At 39.0% G+C, this 26,639-nt stretch overlaps 1 protein-coding gene across 1 annotated transcript in view; it reads left to right on the top strand.

The window, feature by feature from the left end:
* The window catches only part of SGCD (sarcoglycan delta), a 434,054-nt gene that overhangs the window by 188,368 nt on the left and 219,047 nt on the right, over positions 1–26,639 (top strand). Inside the window, exon 3 of the mRNA XM_068980722.1 lies at positions 12,491–12,592. Coding sequence (XP_068836823.1) covers positions 12,491–12,592 — 102 coding nt within the window. The remainder of the gene's footprint in view (positions 1–12,490; positions 12,593–26,639) is intronic.

Here is a 26,639-nt window from a genome sequence, read left to right on the forward strand (position 1 = left end):
CATAAGAGATGTGAGTTCGCTCCCTGGATTGGAAAGATCCCCTGGAGAAGGGAATGGCCACCCACTCCAGTATTCTTGCCTGGAGCCTGGCGGGCTCCAGTCCATGGGGTCACAAAGAGTTGGACACGACTGAAGCAACTTAGCATGCACACACACATTTCACAAGCCAGATCTCATGGCCAAACCTGTCATAAGTGGGTTGGGAAATATAGATGTACATGTGCCTGAAGATACAGAGAGCAGCAGGGTGTTCAAAGTGGTGGTTGCTCTGTCATTCTGTGCCCTAGTTGCTTGATCATTAAACTTCCATGGACATGTAGCTTGGGTAAGAAAGAAATCTTTATCATTTGAAGCCACTGGGAATTTGTTGTTGTTACCATGGTATTTTGACTGATACACAGGAATTGTCTGATTTGATCGTCTGTTTATAGGATATTATTATCTTCTAAATATTCATATAAGGAGAGTGAGATATGTAAGGGTACTAGCAAGTTAAGTGGTCAAACTAGCACTGTAACTATGCAGTATGATTCTAGAATTCATATTCTTAGCCAATATACCATAATGCTGTGTGTGTGTGTTTGTGTGTTCCCATTACTGAGATAAGGTGGTTTCTAAAAGATTGAGGAATAGCATGGAAGACTTCTCAAGGAAACTGAGAGGTATGCCCTAAAGAACAAGTAGGAACAAAGTCATTTAGAAATAAAGAGAATGAGGCTTACTCCCTGTGTGTATGCATGGGAAAGGAATTCCCTCTCTTTGGCCGATTGTCTCATCCCCAGGAAAATTATAGAGCAAAGGATGCCCATCTATATATTACTACTGGCATCCAGGAAATATAGAATGCTTCAAATACCATGGCCTTGGACCTATAAATCATTAAAAACAACTTGATGGGATGTTATAAAGCATAAATGAGAAACCACAATTCTGATTCAGTGAGGCAGCAAAGAAATTTGACAGATGTATGTGTCTTATATGCCCCCTTCTCTCTCTCTCTCTCTCTCTCTCTCACACACACACACACACACATGCACACACACACACACACACACACTATTCTAACCAGTCTTTGAGGCTTAGCTTGGGTGATAACTGGGAAGTAATAAGGAGAAGAAAGAAAAACTATAGGCTAAGTTGACATGGATGGTAAAAGAAGGAACATATGGATAAAGTCGAGATTATATAGCAACTGACACAAAGGATCAGAACCTGTGACCCAGACACTGAGGGGTCATCTGGTCTTTGCTGTTGTGTTGTCATTCAGCCCCAGTTATGGTCCAATATTTAATGCTCGCTGGAAAAGATCAATAGCAACTTCCTGGACAACCCACAGTGTAATTGGGTTAATCAGTAAATGCTTCCTGGGTCCAGTGCAGTTGCTGTGTCTTCCGCACGCTGCTCCTCCATCCCCAGGCTTGGTCCTGGATGGGAACAGAACCCTTGCCAGCATCTTTCTTTTATCGCTGCACACCAGCTGAGGACAAATACTGGCGTTGTCTCTTACCAGTTCCCCCCTGAACCTGCTACCTCTTGCCCCAGCACACGTCTCTGAACCTGTTCTCTTTACTGATTTGGAGAATTTGAAAGCACATGTCATGTCTCCTGAACTGGGTTTCTTTTTTCTTGGAATATCAGTGCATGTCTATTACTCTTAAAAAAAAAAAAAAAACTTGTTAAGGTTAAATTTACACGCTATAAGACTCAGCCCTTTAAGTGTGATTTTTGGTAAATTTACTGGTTTTGGCCACTATCATCATATTCCAAATTTAGAGCAGTTCTGTAATGTCAGTAAAATCCCTTAGGGTTTTTTAAAGTCACTCCTCAATCCTAACCTATGACTACTGCTAATCTACTTTCTGCCTTTATAAATTTGCCTCACTGGATGTTATATATAAGCAGACTCATACAATACATGATCTTGTGTGTCTGGCTTCATTCACTTAGCATAATGTTTCTGAGATTTATCTGTGTTGTGGCATGGATCATTTTGTTCCTTTTGCACTGCTGAATAGTATTGCATTGCATAGATATAGAATATTTTATATATTCATCAGTTGGTGAGCATCTGGCTTGTTTCTACTTTTTGACTATTAAGAACTATACTATAATGGACATTTATGTTCAAGTCTTTGTGTGAGCATAGGTTTTTGTTTATCTTGGGCAGACAGCTGAGTGGAGTTTCTGGGTCACGTGGTAACTGTGTGTTTAACTCTTGAACAGTCAAATCCTTTTGTAAGTGCCTGCCCCCACATCGTGTTCCCACCAGTGGACTATGAGTCCCTGTATCTCCACACCATTGCCGTTATGTGTGTTACTTGCGTTTTGTCCTTTAAACGAGAAGCTCCTAGAAGGGAGGGACTCGATCTTCAGTCCTCATCACTTTGCATTTAACACAGGGCTGGGCAAACAGTTGGATCTTAACCACGCCGTATGCAGTGTGGTAGTGAAGGACTTAACATTTCGTAATTAGACTATCAGGGCATCCGAACATCAGTCTTCTCAACTATGAAATGGGCTAACATTGCCTACCCACTAGAGTTATAATGAGGATTAATGGACATGTCAGTCAGGTGCTTTGCCTAATGCTTATAGCAATGGTAGCTTTGTTAATGTTTTTCATTTGCATTGATGCATCCTTTCTGAGCCCTCTCTAGCTTACTTTTTATTGCTCTTGCAGTCACATACTTAGTTGTAGACAATATATTGGGCCAGAAAGATGGAGTAATGAGTGACACACTACCCCTCCTCTCAAGGAATCTGAAGTCGAGTGGAAGAACACAGATGGCAATGGCTCATTGTACTGCCATGGATAAATGCTGTGATGGAGGTGCTCACGAAGTGTGCACATCAGAGAAGGGCCCCTAGACCCAGAAAAGACATCTGACCCAAACCAAAGGACTGGAGAGAGAGACAGAAGGGTTAGGAAGAGCCTTGTTGGCCAAGGGAGGGACATTAGTGAAAGCTAAAAACGGAAAGAATTTGGAGGAATTGCTAGCCTGCTTCGTGACAGAGTGAAGGGAAACTGATGAGATGAGGCTGGAGGAGTGGCTGGGGCCAGATGAAGAGGTGTTAACTGTCCCATTAAGGAGTTTCTGCTTTACATGTGCCGCTACCATGTGATTACATTTTACAGGCCGAGAGGATGGTTCAGTATGTGAATGGCAGAAGTGGCTGCTTATGGATTAAAGGGAGGGAAGGTGGAGCAGTCTCGAAATCTATAACATTCTGGTGGAGTATTTCTCAACTTTTTGCTTTTCATTATTGCCTCCCCCTCCCCGAGAGCATTTTTAGACTCACCCCCCCCATAATTGTCTCACTCCCCTCACCATGAAATTCTAATTATATTAATATACTGTGTATGTACTCTCTATATAAGCGTATTTGTGCTTTATACATAAGAGGGTGATTTGCATCTTCACCCAATCACCAGTTTTCACCCATTCAGTACTATACCACCCTAGTTGAGAACTCTTGCTGTATTTTGAAATCTGCTCAAGGGACAGGTTGAGCTTTTAACATCTTTGCAGTTCCCACAGTACACCTTTCAAAATACAGCTTTATTTGAAATGACATTATAATACTTCACAAGTATTTGCTGAGCACATCCTATGAGTCAAGCAATGTTGTAGGAATTGAGAGAACACAACAAAATCCCATCTCTCCTGAAGCTTGCCTTTCTGAAGCAATTTGTGTGCAGATACAGTTGTTTCACTCTGATCAAAACCAAGCAATGCCTACCATTAAAACTGTTATAAGAGCTCATCTTGAGACCTGCTTACTAAAATAGGACCTGGCATTACTTCAAGCTTGAAAATGTGCTGATGGAATTAAAAACCTGTTTGATGCTGATATAGCAAGAAAATGAGAGGGGCAAGAAATAATACTTTCTTTAGAGGAAGGTAATGCTGATTCTCATCCCTCATTCCACAAGGGCCAACAGGGCATCCCACAGCGCTCAGGATGTTTGGACATCTCAATGTTTTGCCCAGCACTAGTGGGTTAGCCCTGGAGGGCACTAGTCACTGCCTTTCACTGGCAATGGCTGAGAGAACTGTGGTCCCTTTGTGTCTTGAAAAGGGATCTCTCTGCTATTCCAGGGAAGGGGGAAGTTTGGAGAGGCTGAAGCCCTGCAGCCATTTCTCTCTGAGGTCCTAACTCCCCTAGGGATGCTGGCAGGACAGTAGTCTCTAGAACTCATGGAAATCATAGAAGCCTTCTCCATCCCCAGAGGAAATAAATCTCATCTTCTACTTGCCTCCCTGCCCAACATGCCTGACACAGTCCATTTATTGAGAGTTACCTTTTACAAATGATAAGAAACCCCAGTGCTTTCAGGCCGCCTCTGCTTCTTTGCTCTCAAAATCTCTAAGCTACATGATTATAAAGCCTGAGAACCTATCTGAAGTGGTGATGAAAGGGGCTGGGGTCTGACATGGGAGAGATGAAGAAAGAAACAAATTAATATTTCAGTCTATTGTCCTGCCACTCTGAAATCTCTGCATTTATTATCGACTCATCTTGTGGAAAACTGGCCACTTGAAACAATCAACTGGACAGTCTGACCCAGATAAAATATGAAGAACAAATGCCATCATCTCTGGTCCAGCTCAGAGGGAGATTCCCTCTAGATTCCACCCACCTCTGTACCTGTCCCCAGGCCCTATCTCCTCCAGAAGACCGTACAAGGGGCCACTCTAACTTGGCCCGGAAAAAATGTGTTTGTGAAAACTCTTGTGTGCTAGGCAGGGGGTAGGCACAGGGCGCACTGTACTGACAGGTCAGCAGAGACCATTCCCTCACTGGGACAGTGGGTCCTGGGTTCCCACTTCTGTCCCGCGTGTACTTTGTCAAATGTAGGACCATTGGCTGGATGGTGTTGGCTCAGTCAAGGCCAGCTAGTGGGCTGCTAGAATTTTCGTGCTTCCTTCAAAGAATGATATTTTGCCATTTGAAGAAAGGCGGGGTGGGAATGGTCTATTTCTAATTACTTTGGGAATGACTGTGAATCTTCCCAATGCTTCTTTTCCATCTTACTGGAAACGAAGTTTTGATTCAAAACTGACCTAAAACTCCTGTCTTCGTAATACCCGTAGCTTCTTGGGCAGTTAAAGTAAAATAGCTTTAAATAAGGCTGTTCTCAAGCTGTTTCAGTGTGCATTTAATCCAGGCTGATTGTTCCAGAGCTGTCAAGGAGATGCTAATGTGAGAACATATTTAGTTGGCTACTCTAGTCTGTATTATAGTTTGCAAATAGAGGCTAATCACAGTGATTCAGGTTCTTCCCAGGTAGGGCAGTGGTAGAGAATCCAGCTGTTGATACAGGAGACCAGGATTTAGTCCCTAGATCGAGAAGAACCCCTGGAGTAGGAAGTGGCAACCCACTCCAGTATTCTTGCCTGGAAAATTCCATGGACAGAGGAGTCTGGGGGTTCACAGACCATGGAGTTGCAAAGAGTCAGACGCAACGGAGCACACACATGCACAATGACAATAATTCACACTACTGGAAAGAGCTTTCCCACCACATATCTTGGGCAGACCTGGGGACTGGGACAGAAAGTGGAAAAATGAAGTGATGAGGCACAAGTGTGGGAAGAATCTGTAAATGGAAGAAAAAATAAGCGTTTGGCAAATTGGTAGTGAGTGACCGAGCATGCACACTTCTTAGCAAAAAAAAAGCATTTAAGTAAAAGTTAAACTGCTACTACAAAGGAGTTAGTTGACTGCTGGATTAGATGAGCTTTTCTCAAATGTTGCTCTTTCTTGTATTTCCTTGACTATTCTTCTTTGGCTGTGTGCCACCTGTATTCTAAACAGCTCGGAGGACATGTTTGAGAAGGGCTGTTCCTCTTTCTGCCTCCCCATAGCTTGCAGCACATAGTTAAGCACACAGTAGGCTTCCCAGAAATAGCAGATGATTTAGCCTGTGTATAGTCCCATGGGAGGCAATTGGGTTGTAATAAAGAGGCTTTAGACTCTGGGAAGGTGGAATAAAGGTATTTGACCATAAAACTGGATGGTGTTAGTCTTGCAGTTGGAGATGACGCTCTCTACAGTTGCTGAGCACACCAACCAAATAAGTGAAAATCAAGGTGATATTAAGAAAGGTACTTTAGATATACATTAGATTGGGTTAGAATAATGAGTAAAAGGATATAGTTGAATTTGATAGTCTTGAGTTTAAATTCCTGATTCTGTCATTAACTAGATATGTGACTGTGAGTGAGTTGTTGCTGTTGTTGCTTAGTTATGTCCAACTCTCTGTGAGCCCATGGACTGCAGCTTGTCAGGCTTCCCAGTTCTTCACTATCTCCTGGAGTTACTCAAACATATGTCCATTTTGAGTCAGTGATGTCATCCAAGCATCTCATCATCAGTCATCCCCTTCTCCTGCCTTCAATCTTTCCCAGCATTCAGGGTCTTTTCCAGTGAGTCAGTTCTTTGCATCAGGTGGCCAAAGTACTGGAGTTTCAGCTTCAGCATCAGCCCTTCCAGTGAATATTCAGGACTGATTTCCTTCTTCTCCTGCCCCACAGTCCAAAGGCATCAATTCTTTGGTGCTCAGCCTTTTTTATTGAGTCACTTACCAGTGAATAAGTTATTTACCAGTAAATTTTATCATGTATAAAATAAGGAACATAATGATTATCTCATAAGACTGTTGAGGAGATGACTTTAGATAATGTAAGGATGCATGTGTGTTAAGTTGATTCAGTCGTGTCCAACTTGGTGTGGCCCTGTGAACTATAGCCCACCAGGCTCCTCTGTCCATGGGATTCTCCAGGCAAGAATATTGGAGTGGGTTGCCTCGCCCTCCTCCAGGGGATCTTCCCAACCCAGGCATTGAACCCTCATCTCTTATGTCTCCTGCATTGCCAGTTGTGTTCATTACCACTAGCATCAAATATATGACATAGTATAGATTTTTTTATAAAGATTGATTTTTGAAATAAAGCATGAAAATGTTTTATAACCTCTTAAAATACAAAAGTTGTTACAAAAAATTATATAGTACAGATAAGCAAAAGGAAGAAAATAAAGAATACTCATATTTTAGGCATACAAAACATTTAAATACATGTTTTTGTATAATTTTTTCCCTGGGAAATGTTCTCTAGAATTTTTCCTCTTAAGTGCATGTACGTATGTATATAAATATGTATATATAGTTATAAAAATGGTATGAAATATACATATGTATTTGTTAGTCAATTTTTTTCACTTAATAATGAACTGTGAATATTTGCCTGTGTTCTTAAATATTCCTCTACAAGAGCTACATCATATCCCATTGCAGCATATTTACCCTTTTTACGTGAAACTTTTATTTTCTAATTTTTCATGTTTTTATTTTATAAAATGAGATGGCGATGAACAACTTTGTAGCCAAATGTTTTTGCATCTATATGATTATTTTCTTATAGTTAAAATCAAGAAGTAGCATGGTAATTTCAATAATGATAAAGAAAATGAAATTAAAGTGTAAAAAACACAGAATATAGTAATTGGAACATAGTAAGTCATCAATAAATACTAATAGGGTATTTATGAATGAACTGTAAGAGAGGAAGGAGATTTATTTGAAATTAACTTGCTGATTACCCCAAATATAATCTTTTATTTAAGAATATTTAGGAGTTCCATTTGCTTTGATAAATACACCAGAAAAAAAATTAATTTAGGAAATATTAAAGGCAGGAGGAGAAGGGGGTGATAGAGAATGAGATGGTTGGATGGCATTGCCGACTCAGTGGACATGAATTTGAGCAAACTCCAGGAGACAGTGAAGGATAGGGAAGCCTGGTGTGCTGCAGTCCATGGGGTCGCAAAGTCAGACACACCTGAGCAACTTAACCACAAAAGTCTATCTATAGATGTCAGGTTTAGTATGTGTTTCTGTTACAGAGGATCCAAGCTTATATTGCTCACCATAAGACAGGCCGAGAAATTCAGAGATGAGTTGTTGAGGCAGGGAATAGTGACTTTATTCAGAAAGTCTTCATACTGAGAAGACGGTGAACTAGGGTCCCAAGTGAAAGTGTTAGTCGCTCAGTCATGCCCGACTCTTTGCAATCCCATGGACTGCAGCCCATCAGGCTCCTCTGTCCATGGGGTTTTCCAGGCAAGGACATTGGAGTAGTTTGCCATTTCCTTCTCCAAGGAATCTTCCCAACCCAGGAATCAAACCCAGGTCTCCTGTACTGCAGGCAGATTCTTTACCAGCTGAGCTACCAGGGAAAGATGCAAGGGTCCCAAACAACCATCTTATACAAGTTAAAATGCAGGCTTCTTTTATACTAAAAGTGGGGGGAATGGCTTGTTGTTGCAGGAATCCATTGTTTTTGCATCTGTCCATGTGGGTCTGGTCGGAATGTTAGTATAAACCTAGAACAACATAGCTGACATTTTCTGTTCTGCAACTTTTTACCTTCATATGAATGGGAAAGTGTTATACCTTTAAAGGCCAGCACCTTGAGAATGAGTTATCCCATGTTTTTCAGTCTAGTCAACATTCTTTTACAGAAGTGCAGACCAGCATGACTAAGTACAAGCAACAGGGAGCTCAAGGGTTAGAGCTAAGGGAATAGATCCAACTTGGAATCAGGCTTGCTTTCTCTGTTACATTTCTATGAAAAGGTCTGCTTCTCCAGTTAATGGAAGTCATCATAATAACCCAAAATACAATAACTCATACACCCTTTTGGTGGGGGGAGGGCTGTGTGGATATTTGCTTTTGCTTTTTCCCTTTGTTGTGGATCCTCCCTGATGCTAGTGTGATATGGGCATTCTACTGCCCCTCACACTGGGTTTAAATGCCCAGGCTAGGACCCTTTTGGAAAAGCTGTCCCCACAAGTAACAATAGAAATATACAGATGACCTGCTATCCATGAAAGAACAATATTGACCAAGAAAGATCTGTTCTCATCCATGGACTGAAGTGCTGTTATAAAGAAAATTGGGAAAAATGTGCATTCTCCACTTGGTCGCTTAGAGTCCCTCTACCCCCGTACAGCGTCTATGCCAAGTGTATTGAGGCACAGAGCAGATGGCAGTGCTGGCGAGAAGATATGGGAGACTTAAGTCAGAAGCTTTAGGAGTCTGAGAAAATGCAGCTTAGTGATGTAGGTTGGGCGAAAATTGTGGTGACCTAGAGAGCATTTGATTCAGGCTGCTCTTTACCTCTAGCCAATGGCAGATATGTGAGAAGGCAGACTCGGACTTGCCATGCGTTCAGTTTTCATGAGATGCTGAAAACCCGAAGTTTTCATTTGAATTTTGCACTTTTCAAATGGTTTTGGGAAAATGCAGGAATAAATTTTTAATGTATTTTATATATTCATATATATTTTAAATCATATATATATATTATAACATAGGGTTTATTTAATTAATCTGAATCCCCAGCTTGCAGTCTGCAGATCTGGAGATTTGTCAGTCTTCATAACTTCCTAAGTCAGATCCTTAAAATGAATGAGTGAATGAATGTGCATGCGTGCATGTGGATATCTGTACATGCATACCTACACAGACATATTAGTTCTGTCTCTCTGGAGAACCCTGGCTGATACAGATACAAACACACACCTTTACTTGGAGAAGAAAGAAATATAATGTGACAGAAATATTCTGTGACAGAAGCTAGACTTCTTTGAATATATCTTGGTTTATAGATTTGACTTTGGTGCCATCTAAATAGTTCACAAATCTATAACAAAATAAGACTTTAAAAAAGCATTCATGAAAAATTGAAGCAGCAGGTGGGTGGACAGGGATGAAACAGTTGAACCTAACTGACAAGAGGTTGCTGACATAACCATTCAGAATAGAACTATTTTAAATGACTTTAAAATGCAGCCATTTGGCTATAGTTTACTAGTTGTACATACTCAAGATTTTTTAAGGGCAAATTTTTAGCTGCTTTTCTTAATCATAATGTTAGTATGATAGTGGCATTGGTTTTTCTGAAACTGCTCTTTGTGTCTTGTGGGTTAAATCAAATGAGTAGTCATAGTGGTGTTATTGAAAACAGGGATTTTTGGTATGGAAAATAGAACAGTATAAGATCCATGAGGTTAAATGAAAACCTTCAAGGCCTAAGTTTGAATTGAAATTTCATGAAAACTCATGATATATTCCATTTAAAACATATACACAGCTCATTTTCTAGCTCTCTTCATGTAAACAAGAGCCGGTCACATAAACAAGCTCTTAGGTTATGGTATCTAAATACCATTTCCCACTGAAATGAACCCAGGTTCTTAGTAGAAATGGCTGGTTCCAACCTGGTGCAAGGCTTATGTAAGATAACCCTGGAACATCTTACCATGCCAGAAACAAGAGGGTGGTTAAAGATGCCTGAGTCTTAATTAAAGGACTTGAAGAGATCCCCACTGAGCAAGAAGAGAACAGTAGAAACTTCAGTAGGAATAAAAACTGCACTGGAATGAAGCAAACCAAAATGTTCATAATGATATTTTTTAAAAAGAAAACCTTTAGTCATCTTTAGAGAATATTAGGTAACCAATTCAAATTTTGAATGTTAATCAATAAAGGAGGAAAAATCAGGCATCTATCAAGTTTTTATATAATTTAGGGTAAACATGTAGTTGATGATATATAATTTCTGTTGATGCTATACCCCAGAAAATAAATTAAGAAATAATTATTTTATCACCAGTTTGAAATCTCTGAAATAATGGATCCTCTCAGTCACCAGTGACTTATGACATCATTACAAAAGATGTTCACTGCTTCCTGATAGAGCATGTGGTAGGCAGAAAAATGCCCTCCCTTCTAAAAACATCAATGTCCTAATCTCAGAATCCATCAATATGTTGCATTACATGGCAAAAGGGAATTAATGTTATGATAGAATTATGGTTGCTAACCAGGTGATCTTAACATAGATTATCCTTGTATGCTTCGTGAACTTTAAATGTCCAAACCAATGCAATACTGTAAAGCAGTTATTCTTCAAGTAGAAATAAATTTTAAAAGTTTTTAAAAAAGAAAATAAAACTTGTAAAAATTATGAAATCTGAATAAAATCTGTACCTAAGTTATTAAAAAAACAATGAAAGAAAGAGACAAATAATTCATTGTTGGAATGATTCGATGTAAGAAAGATTCAACCAACCATTGCTGACTTGCAGATGGAAGGGGCCACAAGCCAAGGAATGTGGGCAGCCTTGAGAAATGAGAAAATGTCGAGAAATGGGTTTTGTCTTAGGGCCTTCTAAAAGAGTGTAGCAGCCCTGCTGTCACCTTGATTTTCCCCTTTGAGTCCTGGGTCTGACTTCTAGCATACAGATAATAAATTTGTGCCATCTTAAACCATTGAGTTTGTGGTTATTTGTGATTGACAAAAGAAAACTAATACATTTCATTTTCTAGGATGTATTTTCCTAGAAAACTGACCCTGAATCTCCTCAAGCTTCTTGACGTACAGAAAATTCAGGAGAGAGAGGAACACATGACATGAAATTATGGGAATGTTCAGCAAAATCAAAACTGGGGAAAATGCTATTGGAAAAAAATGTCATTTTGTTTATCAAATACGTGTGTTTTTTTGTGTGGATGTGTGACAGAAATTGAGATTTAAGGAGATGATCTAGTATTTTATGTATCAAACAATTGCAATAGGGAACTTGATTTCAAACAAAAAGATATAAAGAGAAGAATATTCACGAGACTTGAACATTGACCCTGGGTACTTGATAATATTTAGCAGTACTTTTACTGCTGTGGTAATGGTATTATATGGGCTTATGGTTATATTTAAATAAAAGAGTTGGATATAGTAGCTGTAATAGAGAAAAGTAGCCGTAAGTTGATAATTGTTGAAGATGAATGATAACTACATAGGTGTTTGCTATTTATCCTTTCTACTTTTATATTTCAATATTTCCATGCTGCTGCTGCTAAGTTGCTTCAGTCGTGTCTGACTTTGTGCAACCCCATAGACAGCAGCCCACCAATAATAAAGTATTAATAAATATGTTAGTAAATAATTTGACTCCTTAAATATTTTGTGAGCCGAAGACACCATGTCCAAAGGATGGATTAGACCAACAGACTGCAATTTGTCATTTCTGCAGTTTCAGAAATCAGATCTTTTACTTTAACCTGGGAAATCATCTTTTTCTTCTTTCCACACTCATCTCCTGCCTCCATTCTTTCACCACTGCCTAGTCAAAAGGATGCCTTTCATCTGTGCTGCTTAGATTTCTGCTTGCTTGAAAAATTTACTCAATTTTCCAAGATTGTTTGAAATAGATTTTCTAAGAGTAAGTTAGCAAAGAGGGTAATATGCATAATCACACTGAACAATGCCTCCTAGTATATTATGTCTTCATTTTGACCTCCTCTCATTCCATGTTCTTAAAAAGAAAGGCAATAATTTTGTTTCAATTTTTGAAAACCTAAGGTATTTTTGAAATTTGGACTAATCAAATTTTCCATGTTCCCTCTGTGCCTCTATTTTAGGATGGAATGGGAAACTTGAGAATCACAGAAAAAGGTCTGAAGCTAGAAGGAGACTCAGAATTCTTGCAACCTCTCTACGCCAAAGAAATCCAGTCCCGACCAGTAAGTTTCTGTTGGAAGAAGGAATCATTGTTTCTCTTGAATCTAAATCTGGGGGGAAATCATCTTGCCAGTGACTGAATATAAAAGGTTGAGGAAAGGGGTGGCAATGTACATAGTAAGATGCCTTTGAATCGGAACTTTTGAATGCAATTGCCTCTGTAGTACAAATGAGATGACCTCTCTGAGCCTCTTTCCAACCCTGCCAAATAGAGAGTGATAACCTTTATTAGTGAACTTTCTAGACTGTGCTGCAAAGAAAACAAGAAAAAAAATGTGGAAGTGCATTAAAGCGCTATACAAATCCAAGAAAGTCTTCCTATTGCTATTAATTGTCAAGTATTTCAAAGCCCTCTTTAGAAATAGAAGTTTTCTAAAAGAACTAGAGAACTAGTTCTAAAGAACTAGAATTTTTTATGAAGAATGTGGACAATATGGCAAAGGTTGATTAGAATCAATTTAATATATTTACAGCTATGCTCAAAAATGGTCTTTAAATGATCACACTAGAGGGTGTGCTCTGTCCCATGCACTTTGCTGTTCTGATGGGTTATCATTATCTAATATAATTCACAGATTGGTCCAATAGGATGATATTTATTGTTGTCTTCATTTACAGATTAAAGAATTGAGGCTTGGAGAAGTAGATTGTTCCAAGCCACGTTCTTATGAACCAGCAGAGTAAGGATTTCAACTCAGGAAATCCAATTCAAAAGCTTCTCTGTTAACCATGGCCTACTACCAAAGCTCTTTCTCTTTCTTCTTATTTTATTTTTTTTAAGTCTTGATGAAGTGATCCCTAGACACCTTGATTTTATTAGCCAATATTATCCAAATTAGAATGTGTTTTGAGTATATTTTGATGTTCTTTGTTCTTTAGCTTTCATTTTTGCTTTTTGGTGGGGTGGTGAAGTGTTGAAAAGGATTATTAATGTATTTGCTCTGCCTTGGATTGGTTCTCATCCACCTGTGAACAAATAACATGGAAGTTCTCCAAAGCGCCATTTGCATTGTGTGCATCGAGTAATGAAATTCAGCAAGTTGAGGCAGTGGGTAATTTTATCTGAGCGCTATCTAAACTACCGAGTTGTGTAGACTGAACGCAACTACTGAATTGCCAACAAGTTTACTCCCTTCTCTGTCTGGTGAGAGGGGGGGAGCCATGATGTTAAAATCAGCAAGAAGACCAAATTCATTCAGTCACCCAGTCAGTGATTATGAAATTCAACAGGGACTCCATACCATACTGGCTTAAAGTACCAAAAGTATTGTAAACGTATCCATTGTTTCTGTGGAAGCTATATCCTAGAAGGAATAATTGGATAAAACTGTAACGAGGGTTGGGATAGGATTCTGCATTGGACTGAACAGTCAATGTCAATCATTTAAGAAATGGCAATTGTGTTCACTGCTCTTGATTTATATTTACTCTTCCTAACCTAGCAAGTGGGCTTCCCTGGTGGCTCAAGATGGTAAAGAATTTGCCTGCAGTGAAGGACACCTGGGTTCAATCTCTTGGTCTGGAAGTCCCTAGGAGACAGGAATGGCTACCCACTCCAGTATTCTTGCCTGGAGAATCCCATGGACAGAGGAGGCTGGTGGACTACAGTCCATGTAGTCACAAAGAGTAGGACGTGACAAGACAACTAATCACATACAACCTAGCAAGTTGGTTAGTTAAACCATCCATTTAAGTTACTAAATATACAATAGGTTAATAATCTTACCTAGATTAAACTAGTTTATCTCATTAATTTGTATTGGTCCTTTCTCTCTAATGGTTTGTCCCTTTTTCTTTAAAGGGCCAGGTAGTAAATATTTTTATCTTTTTTTTTCTTCCTTTTTATAATTCTTTAAAACTGCAAAAAAGAAAAAAAAAATTTTATCTCAAGGGCCACAGAAAAATAGGCTGCAGGCTGTAGTTTGTCAACCCCTGTTACCTATTTAGCTATATTTCTCTAAGTGTGTCAGTGATCTGGCTAGATTTCTTGTGTATAATAGAGCAGATTTTAAGATCATGGGTAGAATAGTTGATATGTGCTAAGAAAAATGTTGCAAAATAAGTTTCCCTGGTGGAGAATTAGAGCCATATAAAGAAACTGAGACACATGTCTTAGAAGACCTGTGAAACGGTACCTGGTTTATCTCTTAGGCCCATATGTAGGAATTGGACTTTTAGCAAATATGTCAGCCAAGCTATCTGAAAATCAATAGTCATCTGATCCCAAGTCAAAGATACACTTAATTAGAAGCTTAAAAAGTAATGAAGGTCTTGGAAAAACTTACTTTAATATTGAAAAAGCAGTGAGTTAAATCCAATGCTTTCAAGTCCTTGTTTAAAGAAAATTAAAGGGTTAAAATTCATTATTTTTCCATTATTTTTTAGAAATTGGTTTTCCTTTCTAAAAGCTCAGACAGTACAGAATCTGCTTGAAATGCGAGGAACCCGGGTTTGATTCCTGGATTGGGAAGATTCCCTGGAGAAGGAAATGGTAACCCACTCCAGTATTCTTGCCTAGAGAATTCCATGGACAGAGGAACTGTAACCTGGCTGGCTACAGTCCATGGGGTCACAAAGAGTCAGACATGACTGAGCAACTGATGCAAACACACACACACACACCCACACACACAAGCTTATATGTTTCTAAGGACAAAATTAATGTGTTCTAAGTGAAGAAAAGAGGGCATACAATGTGTATATAGGATAAAACCCATCAGAAAGTCTCTTGGCCTCTACCTGAAAGATGTGCCTTGATCCATCTACTTTTCTCCGTTGCAGGCACCCCCCCTAGTTCAAGCCCCCATCCGCTCTCATTGCTGTAACCGCTTCTGTCTCTGCTGCCTTTCCCTCTTAGCCTCATTATCCAAACTGTAGCCAGAGTAGCCTTTTCAAATATCAAGCCACTTCACCCCTTTGCAAGGGATTCCCTGTTGACTTCCCATTACACCTAGAATAAAACCCAAACTTCTCACTGAGGCAAAAGAATAATATTATAAGCTAGGGATTTGGTCTGTAGGCCTCTCCTTACCTGAAGCACAGGAATTATTGCCAGCTGAACTAAATTGGGATTCAGGGAGCAAAGAAGGTAGAGGGACTGACTGATGAGCAGGTAACCAGTGGAATTTGCCACGCTTCCTGAATCATAGCCTCGCATAATGCTCACACGAACCTCACATGCAGTAGCTTTCCATTCTCTATTCTGGCATCTTCAGTTTACTGTGTTGTTGCTTTCTGATGTACCTGACCATTGCATGCATGCCACCTCTGGAAGATTCTGCTCTGTACAATAGTCTGCCTTGTCATTTTGCCATAGATCACGGCTGTTTCTCTTTCTTGGGGTGTCTCCTTCTCTTTTTCTCATTGAAAAGAGATCAGCATCCAGTTGAACAAGATTACTCAGCTCTTCTAAGTGAGAATAACTAATGAAGCAACTCTTGACTTCATTTTGGTTTTGTGTTTCATTGATCTGAGAGGAGCTGAAATTGGTTAGGCAATCCACACTATGTTCAATACAGTATCTGATTTCATTATTGAAGGTTGCGCCCTTGGAAAAGTCACTACAAATTGATTACTGCTATAGCAATCACTTAGGAAGATAAATTAATGAGAAAATGTTCATCTCTATAAAAACTCTCATCTGGGAATTCAACGAAAGACCTGGGTTTCTCTAGCTTTAGCTACATGGATGCATAGCTTCTAAGTGGTAACGTATCATGCGGCTCAGGAAATTGCCTGAAAAGGACACACTAAATTAACTATTCTACCATCACATCCAAAGACCACCCAGTCCCTAGTAATTCTATTTGAATGCATTAGCACAGAAATTTATAAACTTAAGGAATTTAATGCCATTAAGACTATATTTAAATCCCATTTCAGTGTGGTAGGCATCTTTATAATTGCAAAATACAACTACGGGTTTTGGGCACAAGCTGCTAGTAGATAGATTGAATGCATGAATTCTAAGTAGACTTTTCATCACAGAGTATCATTCTGGATAAAAGTAGCAGATCCCTGCTTTTTTAGAGAGGCATCTTCCCTTGCTTCCTATGATGGTGGAACTAGATAGTGTTTTTACAAAATTTAATGTGAAGTGACAAGAGAAGGGAAACCAGCATTTATTGAGCAAATACTCTGTCTCAGACCTACACCAAGGGGAGAGTTGCACAGTGAGTTATCTCCATACTCTCCTCAAACTATACTTGGGGTGGGTATAGGGCTCCTAGCCCATTGCTATATTGAATTTGGACATTTTGGAGAGGAGGGAATAGAAAGAAAAGTTGGAGGAGGGATACAAAAATTGATTTAACAGAATAAAGTAGAAAATTATTGTATAAAGTTTAATGATATTTGTATATTTTTCATACTTTTCATCTAAAAACTTACCTATTTTAAAATGTTCTACCTACCAAAAACTGTGTGTCGAATAAAGAAATCATGTGTAAATGGGGTTCTTAGAAGTTGCTTGTATCAAGAGTCAGTCTAACACCATCATCAAGCTCACATGCTGTATCACTGGCCTTGGGTGGCAACCAGAGCTACTGTTTAACCAGTGAGTGATCTTTGAGCAATTTCTTAACTTGGCAAATTCTTGTTTTCTTACCTGTGTAACTAAGGTGATACTAATATATACATGATTGGTGGTTGTAAATAAATAAGGTAATATTTGTTAAGTGCTTCATACAGAACTTGACATGAAGTGAGTTTTCTGCAATGGGCGTTCCTGCTCTCACCTCCATCCCCTGATGATGATGTTGATGATGGTGAATGATGATTCGATGACAAGGACAATGACTGTCTGTATCTGCGTCATCATCATGTAGTGAAGATCTCATCTGATGTTTAAACTTCTTCTGAACCAAATGGTCTCTCATCCTCTTCTTCATGTCTTCTTAATCACAAATTCAGTGAAAATCTCTAAGGAAACTCTTTTCGTATTCAATAACTTTTAGTCTTCAGTTTTTCTTTCACTGAGTTACACTCTGTCAATGTTCAACTCACTTTTTTTTTCCATGCTTCTGCTTAAAAATTTTTGCTGGCTCCTGCCCTCATAGATTACTGGCAGTCTTTCTGAAAAAAAAAAAAAAAAGATTTTGTTATATGCTAAGTACCTTAAAATGTTTATATTCTTTAATCCAGGAATGACATCTCCACTCATTTTATGATACAAAAAAAGCAAACCATAATAATATAGAAATTAACACACACATATTTCAGTGTTTTATAAACATTAGTCTGAATGTTGTTTCCTAAGAGGCCTGAATTCCACATATAAAATGGATTTCGAGGGTATCCCATTTTGTCAGTGTTTATGAAAGCTGCAAAGCTGCTAGGCACTCATTGAAACTCTGAGCTGCTCAACCTCACTATGGATTTTTACATTTAAGTGAAAATGATTTGATGACAAGGACAATGATTGTCACTATCTGCACCATCATCGTGTGGTGTGAGCTCATCTGATGTTTAAACTTCCTCTGAACCAAATGGTCGAATCATTTTTGTTTTATGGAAAGCTGAGTTTTTAAAATCCCATTTTGATTTTAGTATGATATGAATTGAGACTTATTCTATCAGCCTGCATTAACAAGGCATATCTAGGCTGAAAGTAGAAAGTCTCTAAGAATTCAATTAAACCAGTAACTTCATTTAATGTATGGAGCTCTAAGGCTCACAAAAGGAGTCTGAACTTATTCAAGTTATGCCTAGCAAAAGTGAGAACTGAAATCCAGGACTGCAGTATTTTCTTCCACATCAACACATAGCATATGTGATAATTAATTTTCTCATGACACTGTCTTTAGTGCAATAGGTTGAGTTATACATGGCCATTTCCCTCTCATGGGGAATAACTCAACTGCAACACACATTAAGTTCCCAAGAGAATTCAAAAGCATTCAGAAAAGGAAACCGGAAACAACAGTGGATAATGCAGCAAGACCAACCTTAATGAAGGCTGATGTAACCACTGAAATGATATTCTTTACTTCATCAAGTTATTGGTGAGAGCGAAACTAAGTAATTTAAGTGAGCCGCCTTATAAACTATGAAGCCAGCTACTGATATGAAGGCTCATGACAGAATTTGCAAACTGAATCCAGCCCAGTTTATTTGCTTCACACAATGCTTTCCTTTGAATGTGAATTTGTTTCTAATATTTAAATATCTGAAGATGTGACATTTTAAATATATATATATATATTTTTAATTCTCACACACAAAACCATGCAGAAAATCTGGCAGAGTGCTTTAATATTCGTAAGGACTGGGGCTCTGTAGACGGTGCCTCCTTTAGAAGCGTATTTATTCTCCATTGTGCCACAGCCACCATCAGTCACCATTTGTTTCATACCTGAGCTGCTTAGCTGCTTCATATAACGAGCCCCTGAAATCCCTTGAGGACGCACAGCCCCTGGTTTATGGCGCCGAGAATAAGTTGACTTCTTCCCCTTTGTAGTCACTCGTAGTCACAGCGCTTCTTACTGCCTGTGTGTCTCTTTTGCCCCAATTTTCTTCTAGTCGTCTGGCTCCTATGGGTTTTGACATAGTATATAAGCTCAGTGACAGGAGATAGCAGACTCAGCCTCTGGAAGCTGAAGTTCTGGCACACCAGGGTCATTCTCCATCCTGGGTTATTCTAGAACACACCGCTTTGTCTTTCTTCCTTTAACCATGACTGTGCATGACTGGAAAAGATGCAGGCAAGGGGAAGAAAGCTGCAAATTTGGATTTGGCATGCTTTCCATGAGGCAGAATAAAGTTACATGACAGACAAGCACAAGCTTTGTCTAAAGAGGCTCCATTGACAAGTTAGTTATAATAAGAGGAGCCATGTCTCTGGTTAGTTTACAAACCAGACGAAAGCCGTGGTGTCTTTTCCTCAGTACTCAAAATAGCTTCAACTCCCAGCTGAACATAGTGCACACAAACAGTATTTTCCATGCCACTTGCATGGAACATGAGCATCTTGCTGTCTTTAATTAAGAAGTTAACTGGACCATGAAGTATTGCCCAAGTAAATAAAAGTGATTTGTATTAAGTCAGAGGGGCGCATGAGGCATCTTTGCATTTCTTAGCTCATATGTAAACTATAGAGATTATTAAAAATTGGAAGGGTCATCTATAAAACCATCTGCACCAAGAAGCAGATTGCCATTCCTGAAATGTATCTATCTTTTTATGTGTCATCGTTTACTGTGAACAATGGAGTGAAACAGCTGCTTGCTTTTTTTTCTCTTCTAACCAGACACACAAACTTTGAATAGATCGATGCTTAATCCTTTGGGCTGTTTGTTTGCTTATCCTGGGAAACAGATAGTTATTCAGAGGCTTTGGTTGCCTGAGAATTAAAATGGGCTGATGGGGTTTTTGTTCTTTCTTTAATTTGGGAGAAATTGACTGTGTGTACTTTTCTTGAATGAAGATCATGCTGGAAATAGAAGTTACTGAGGACTCTGGTCAGATCTCAGCTGTAACTAGAGTTTTCATAGAAGAGCTAGGTCCAAACTTCAAATGAGGTTGAGAATGTCTAATTGTATTGTTTACGGACCACTAGGAAAGCAGGCTGCCCCCAGAATTCTTTCTTGTCTGCTGTGGTGCCCAAAGTTCACCATTAGAATCTCATCTGTTCAAAGACTTGGAAATTTGTATTCATTCCAGTCCCCTACTGAAAGTACCCTTCCCGTCATGGCAATACACATTTTCACAAAATATTTAAGGTAACTTGTAAGAAATATGTACAGGGACAGAGTAAGAAAAGATGCAATTGGTTAAGATTAGAAAAGTATAAATTAGAACAGGAGGCAGAGGTGGAGATACTTTAATACATACAGGAGACAGGCAGGAATCTGTGCATTCCTCTTGATAAGCCTGGAGTTTGACTATGAAGTTTCCAAATAGAGACCGTCACTTGTATAAAACCTTTTGTCTCTACCCTCTAGATATAAATACTGTGTCCTGGATGGGAGGAGAGTTGCAGCTGGCAGCTAGATGTTTCCAGAAAGAACGTTAGAGTCAAAGTTGGGGAATCTGGGTGCTCTTCTTGTCCTGCTGGGGTTAGCACCAAGCTCCGGAGCAAGTCATTCCTCTTCCGTCTCAGTGTATCTGTCATAAAAGAGGTTGGATGTGCTCAGTGGTTTTCTGCAATGTTGTTTTTAAAGCCATGGAATCTTTTTCAAGTCAGATTTTACTTGAAAGCCTAAATCTGAACCAGATGGAAGCTGAACTCCTGTGGTTGAATAAGGACTGGGGCGCTGCAGCCCATGGCTTTGTCCACCCAGTGTCCCTGTCATCCGCCACAGGATGCCCAGGCCCTGGGAGGGAGGTTCATGTATCACAGTCTGAGAACACAGGCTGGATGAAAACCTAGACTGTTCCATCCAGGCCTCTGCTCAAATGGCACCTCCTGGTGGACCGCTTCCCTGACAGCCTATCTAAAATATATCCCTTAACTAATAATGTTATTCTCTGCCATCATATCATATATTACTTAGGTATTAATATACTTAGGTATATTAATGTCCATTTCTATACCATAGGTGCATATTATATGACTGAATGACTGAATGACTAGTTGCTTCTTAATACTGCATCATCTCCATGATTACAGGGGCTTAGAAAAGCAATTGTTAAATGATGGATAAGAGAAGGTTCTAAAACACAGTTTCCCATGATTTAAACTTGGTTTCACCATTTACTAGCTGTGTAATGCTTGACCTTCTCTGGGCTTTACTTTCTTAATCTGTAAAATGGGCCTAATAACAGCACTACCTCATAAGCATATTATGGGATCATAAGAGTTAATTTATTTATATAATTTTATAAAATTTATTACATAAATGTCACTTTGTAGAATACTGTTTTGAGCATAAAGCACTATAAAAATTTCAATATGATAATTTATGATTATTAAAATTTATTAGTATTATTATTTGCTTTGTTTACCACTGTTTCCCTGGCTTCCAACTAGTGCCTGCCTTATGAAAAGAAAGCAAATTATTGTTGTTTTTTTTTTTAATAAATTACTTTATTAGGATCCTTCTGACTCAGAGATTCTCTAACACTTCTCAGGTGGGGAGATAAAGACAAATTTCTCTTTTTATAGGAGCTTTAGAAGGATTAATTTTCTTTATCAGCTGCATGCTAAGTATCATATTATGTAGAAGAGAGTGTGAGCAGCTGTGTTGTAGGAAACCCTGGGGAGCAGGACAGACAAGATGAAAGAGGTAAAAGTTGTCCTAAGGGTACCGAAAGCCCATCTTTCCCTACTTGACTCTTCTACACTGCTGTAAGCCTTGATTCATGCCAACCCTGGTTAATGGAAGCTCACAGGTATGGAGCTGTGTGTTACAGGAAAGGTGAAGATACTGAAATTTAACACTTTCCAGCCCTTCAAACTTTGATTCTCTACATCATCACTGTGGCACATCAGCATCCTTTCACTCTTTTGGTTTCTGGGACATCCCAGTCACATGTAATGACTATGTGATGTGAGACTGCTTCCTGCTTATTTCATAAACAATACTGAAGACAGAAGAATACATGCCAGAATCTACTGTGGTTTGGTTTTTGGTCCCTTAATGGTAGGAATAAATACTCTTTTAGTTAGGGGGCATCTCACACACAGCCAATAATACTTGTTGAATATTGGGGGAGAATAATGGAGCGAGAAGTTAGCATTCAGGAATAATTGAAAATAGAGTATTAGTTGCTCAGTCATGTCCGATTCTTTGCAAACCCATGGACTGTAGCCTGCCAGGTTCCTCTGTCCATGCGATTATCCAGGCAAGAAGGGCATTCCAATAAAATTTATTTTAAAAAAGGAAGAAGGGCATTTTAATATATTCATAAACATTTTGTTCTTCACTAGGCAAAAGGCTTAGCAAAAGAGTCACTTAAATTGTTTTCTTAATGCTTCAATCAAAACATACTCATCTCTTGTTGCACCCAACACTTTGTAATTGCTGTGGGTGTTGCACTGTTAGTCTTAATTTTAAGAAAACTTGCTCATTATCAAAAAACACTGATAGTTTTTCAGGAGATATAATTTCAGAGGCTGAAAACACACTTCCTTGCCACGTGAAATTATAAGCAAATACTCACTCTTTGATTTTGTGATCTCCATCAGTAGCTGAGTGTAGTTTTTTGACGCATTGCTCTGTAAATTATTACCAGTAATGTTTTAAGTGGCAGTTGCCTAAATTATGAGTGTGGGACTTTCCATATCCATGAATGTTTCTGTTTTTGTCAGCAATGATTCTGCCTCCAGGCAGATACCAAATGGCTCACCAAGTAGATGAAGCTTTTAAGACTGATAAATGTTTTACAGATGTACTTGTTGCATTCTGGAGGGAGATGAGGACGGAGAGGTAAATGGTGATGAAAATCACCACATTGGAAGGATAAGGCAAACACTCTACCCTGTTTTTTTTCTTTGCTTAATGCAGTATGGTAGATTTCGCCAACTAGGAAGCCACAGCTCCCATTTTGTAACATCAGAGTCATAGAGATAAAAAGTTATCTCTCTACACTCATAGACAAGTACAGATGGTAGGATAATTGCAGTCGTCTACTCTCAAGCTGTGTAGCTTGGTTTAGGACTCAAGGCTCAGGTAGTTACATTAAAAATATGAGAAGAGAAGACAAATTATCTTCAGGGAGTAGCTCACTGATAGATGAGAAATGGAGCTTGCTTTATTTTTAAGTTATCAATGCATAAATAGCCATATCATTGGATGGATATATATTCCCCATGTTTGTTTCTGACTTTAGTTGTTAACAAACCAAGTGTCTTCATTTATCCTATAGCAGTCTTGGGTTGTTTTTTTTTTTTTTTGGACTGATCTTACTGTGTGCGTTTTCTGAGATGTGGAATCTACCCCCATGCTTTCTGTGGCTGCCACAGAGAATTTGCTAAATCACAGTGGTTCTTTGACCATATCTTAGCAGCCCTCTGGTTAGGAAGGACAGGAAGAAGTTTAGTGAAAAGAAAATACAATGTGGCTACATTACAGCAAAATTAGTATAAAAAGATGGCTGATACCAACTCAGTTTTGGATTGTATGGGACAGTTGCCCCCTCTAAGTGGGTGGAAGAAGCAGGGACTGTTTATATTAGGGTTCCTTCCACCACAGCTTGACATAGGGCTTATGATCCTGCAGGAGTCAGCAATGTTCATTTATCATAAAGTTACATGAATTTGAATTTTAAAGGTAGCCCTTATGACCAAAAGCACATTTGTTTTTAAAATTACCCTTGCAAAGTCTTTATATCACCATAAAGTACAGTGTGCATGGGCTTATGAGCACAACATTGTAAAGTAAATAAAACGATCAGGACACCCAGTGAGGCTAGGCTGAGGAGAGGAAGACACGACACTCCACGGATGCCTGGACCATTCTGTTACAGGATGACTAGCAAGTGGCTAGTCATCCTAACCAGGAGGTGGAGAATGATAAGGAAACGTTAATGTTGCTAAGTACCTGTCAGATTTGGCTGTTCTAATACTGAATATCTGTAACTCAGACGGTAAAGCGTCTGTCTACAATGCAGGAGACCCAGGTGCAATCCCTGGGTTGGGAAGATCCCCTGGAGAAGGAAATGGCAATCCACTCCAGGACTATTGCCTGGAAAATCCCATGGACGGAGGAGCCTGGTAGGCTACAGTATCATGGGGTCACAAAGAGTCGGACACTTCACTGAGCGACTTCACTTTCACTTTCACTTTAAATCATCTTGATGGAACTGTTGTCATAGAGATTAAGTGAACTGATAGGTTCAAAATCACCTCCCAGAGAGTCTCACTCATAGTAATTCCTCAGAAACATTTGTTGAATTTGAATCCAAGTAATATGAGATTAAACCCTCATGGTGTAAGTAGCTAATAGCCACAGTTCTCATGTAAAATTATCTCATTCATTCCTTAGAGTATCACTAAAAAAGACCTATCATTTTGATCTTCCTTTTAAAGATGAGCAGTCAAACAGAAGGCTTAAGGAAAAACATGCATTTACTATTCCAAACCATGTTGACTCTAACACACATTCTTAACTGAAATAGTGTAGTACCTCAGGGCAACACGTAAGTATTGGCCTATGCAGTTTGTCTAACTTGCTTTCCCTGTAACCCAAAGAAACATGTAGGACCCTTACTAGTTTCATGAAGAGTATCTTCTTTTTATATGTTTTGGCAATAGCTGCTTCTCTGACCATCGTCGACTCCCCTACAGATGGCTTCTATTCTTTGCATAGCCTTCATGCAGCCACAGCTACATGTAGAGGCCAATTTTTCCGCATTCCAACCACAGATACCCTAAACTGTGCCATCTCCTGCTATACCATTATGGTTCTTTAGCCTTGCCTTCTGTTATAATTATAGTATCTATTCGGAAATAATCAAAGATCCATGTGTTAATGAAGTCTGACCCAAAACATTATCATGATGTTCTAGAGATCTTAAATTCTGCAGATATGACTTTGTCCAGAACCTCAGACTACAACTTGCTGGTTTCTCACTGTAAGCCCACCAAAGTGGAGGTAATAGGAAATAATAAAAACTTACCGAATACCAGATTTCTGAAGCCCTGGCCTTTGTTAACTCCAGTTCCTTATCTGAAACTGCAGAACATGGAAAATATGAGTGACTATTTTCTTAATTCTTCCGATTCTCTAAATATCCAGTACCATCCTAGATTCATAAAAGAGAAGTTAACTCACTATGTATAATGTATGCCTTAGGGCCTCTAGGCCTAATTACCTCTGGGAACCCCTTTGAAGAAAGAATGCTCTCTTCTTCATTCTAAATTCAGCTTCTTTTACAAGTTCCTTAAATATATTATGTACAAGATCCGCTACCATTCTTATTCCTTGAACTGTTTTTTTTTCATTTCTTAACAACCGAAACTGACATATTTACAATATAGTTAAAAATACAGTAACACTCAAATGCAGTAAGTGTTCTTAGATAAAATTTTCTTCTAAAATGAACACTTTCTTCTATCACCTTCAGGTATCATGGTGGGTATAAATATCATCCAGTGTAACACTGTTAATTTGTGTATTTTCTTCGTCCAGTAGCAATTAATGACAGCCCAGGGAATAGCTGAATGTTTTCCTGATCATTTGTATAACTGATAGTTAAATGAAAACATTATATTTGGACACCATCTATATGCCTGTCTTTCTGTTTGTTTTTTTTTTTTCAGTAAAGATTTATATGATGAGCTTATCTGGGCCTACCCAACTCCACTGAGTCATCAGTTGCTGGCTGCCCTACCTGTGCAGCCGTCAGCACACAGCAGTGGAACCCTAACTTGTATATGTTCTCAGTCACAGTGTAACACTGCTTGCCCTCGCCCACCCCCTCCTCCATTTTCCAACCTGTTCCCAGCCTTCCTCACTTCTAAATCAGCTTTCTGCTTATGAGCTTGCCCTAAGCTGGTTTGTTACCCCCAGTTCTGCTTTTCCACCTTTGATGAGGGCTTTCTTTCTCAACTGTGGGGTGAGTTTTCCCTGTTTTTCTCTCTAGCCTTCAGCTATCCTGGATCATCACCCTACCTGGTTCCCTCTTGTCAGCATATGAAAATCCCCTCTCTGGATATGTGCATTCCCATGGAAAGGCTTGCATCAGGGTGATTGTGTAGGTAACATAGGTACCTAGGAACTTCCCCAGTGGTCCAGTGATTAAAGCAATACTCCCAAAGCAGGGAGCATGGGTTCAATCCCTGACCAGGGTAATAAGGTCCCATGTCTCACATGCTGCATGGTGTGGCCAAAGAAACAAAGAAGGAAAAGTACCCACGCTTCAGAGTCAGGCCAAAACTGAGTTTAAAGCTTGGCTTTACTACTCACTAGATTTGTGACTTGGACCATGTTACTCGATATCTCAAACTGTAGTTTCTCTATATATAATCTGAGGTAGCCAGATAGCGTCATAGTGTTGTTTTGAGAATTAAATGACAAAACATGTACAGGGTGCCTAGATCAGTGTTTGGTGTTTAGCCTCTATAAATGGTCACTACTGTAATTAAAGGCTTTGTGGTAGAAAAAACCT

This window comes from Capricornis sumatraensis, chromosome 9 (genome assembly GCF_032405125.1).
Source record: "Capricornis sumatraensis isolate serow.1 chromosome 9, serow.2, whole genome shotgun sequence".
Lineage (NCBI taxonomy): Eukaryota > Metazoa > Chordata > Mammalia > Artiodactyla > Bovidae > Capricornis > Capricornis sumatraensis.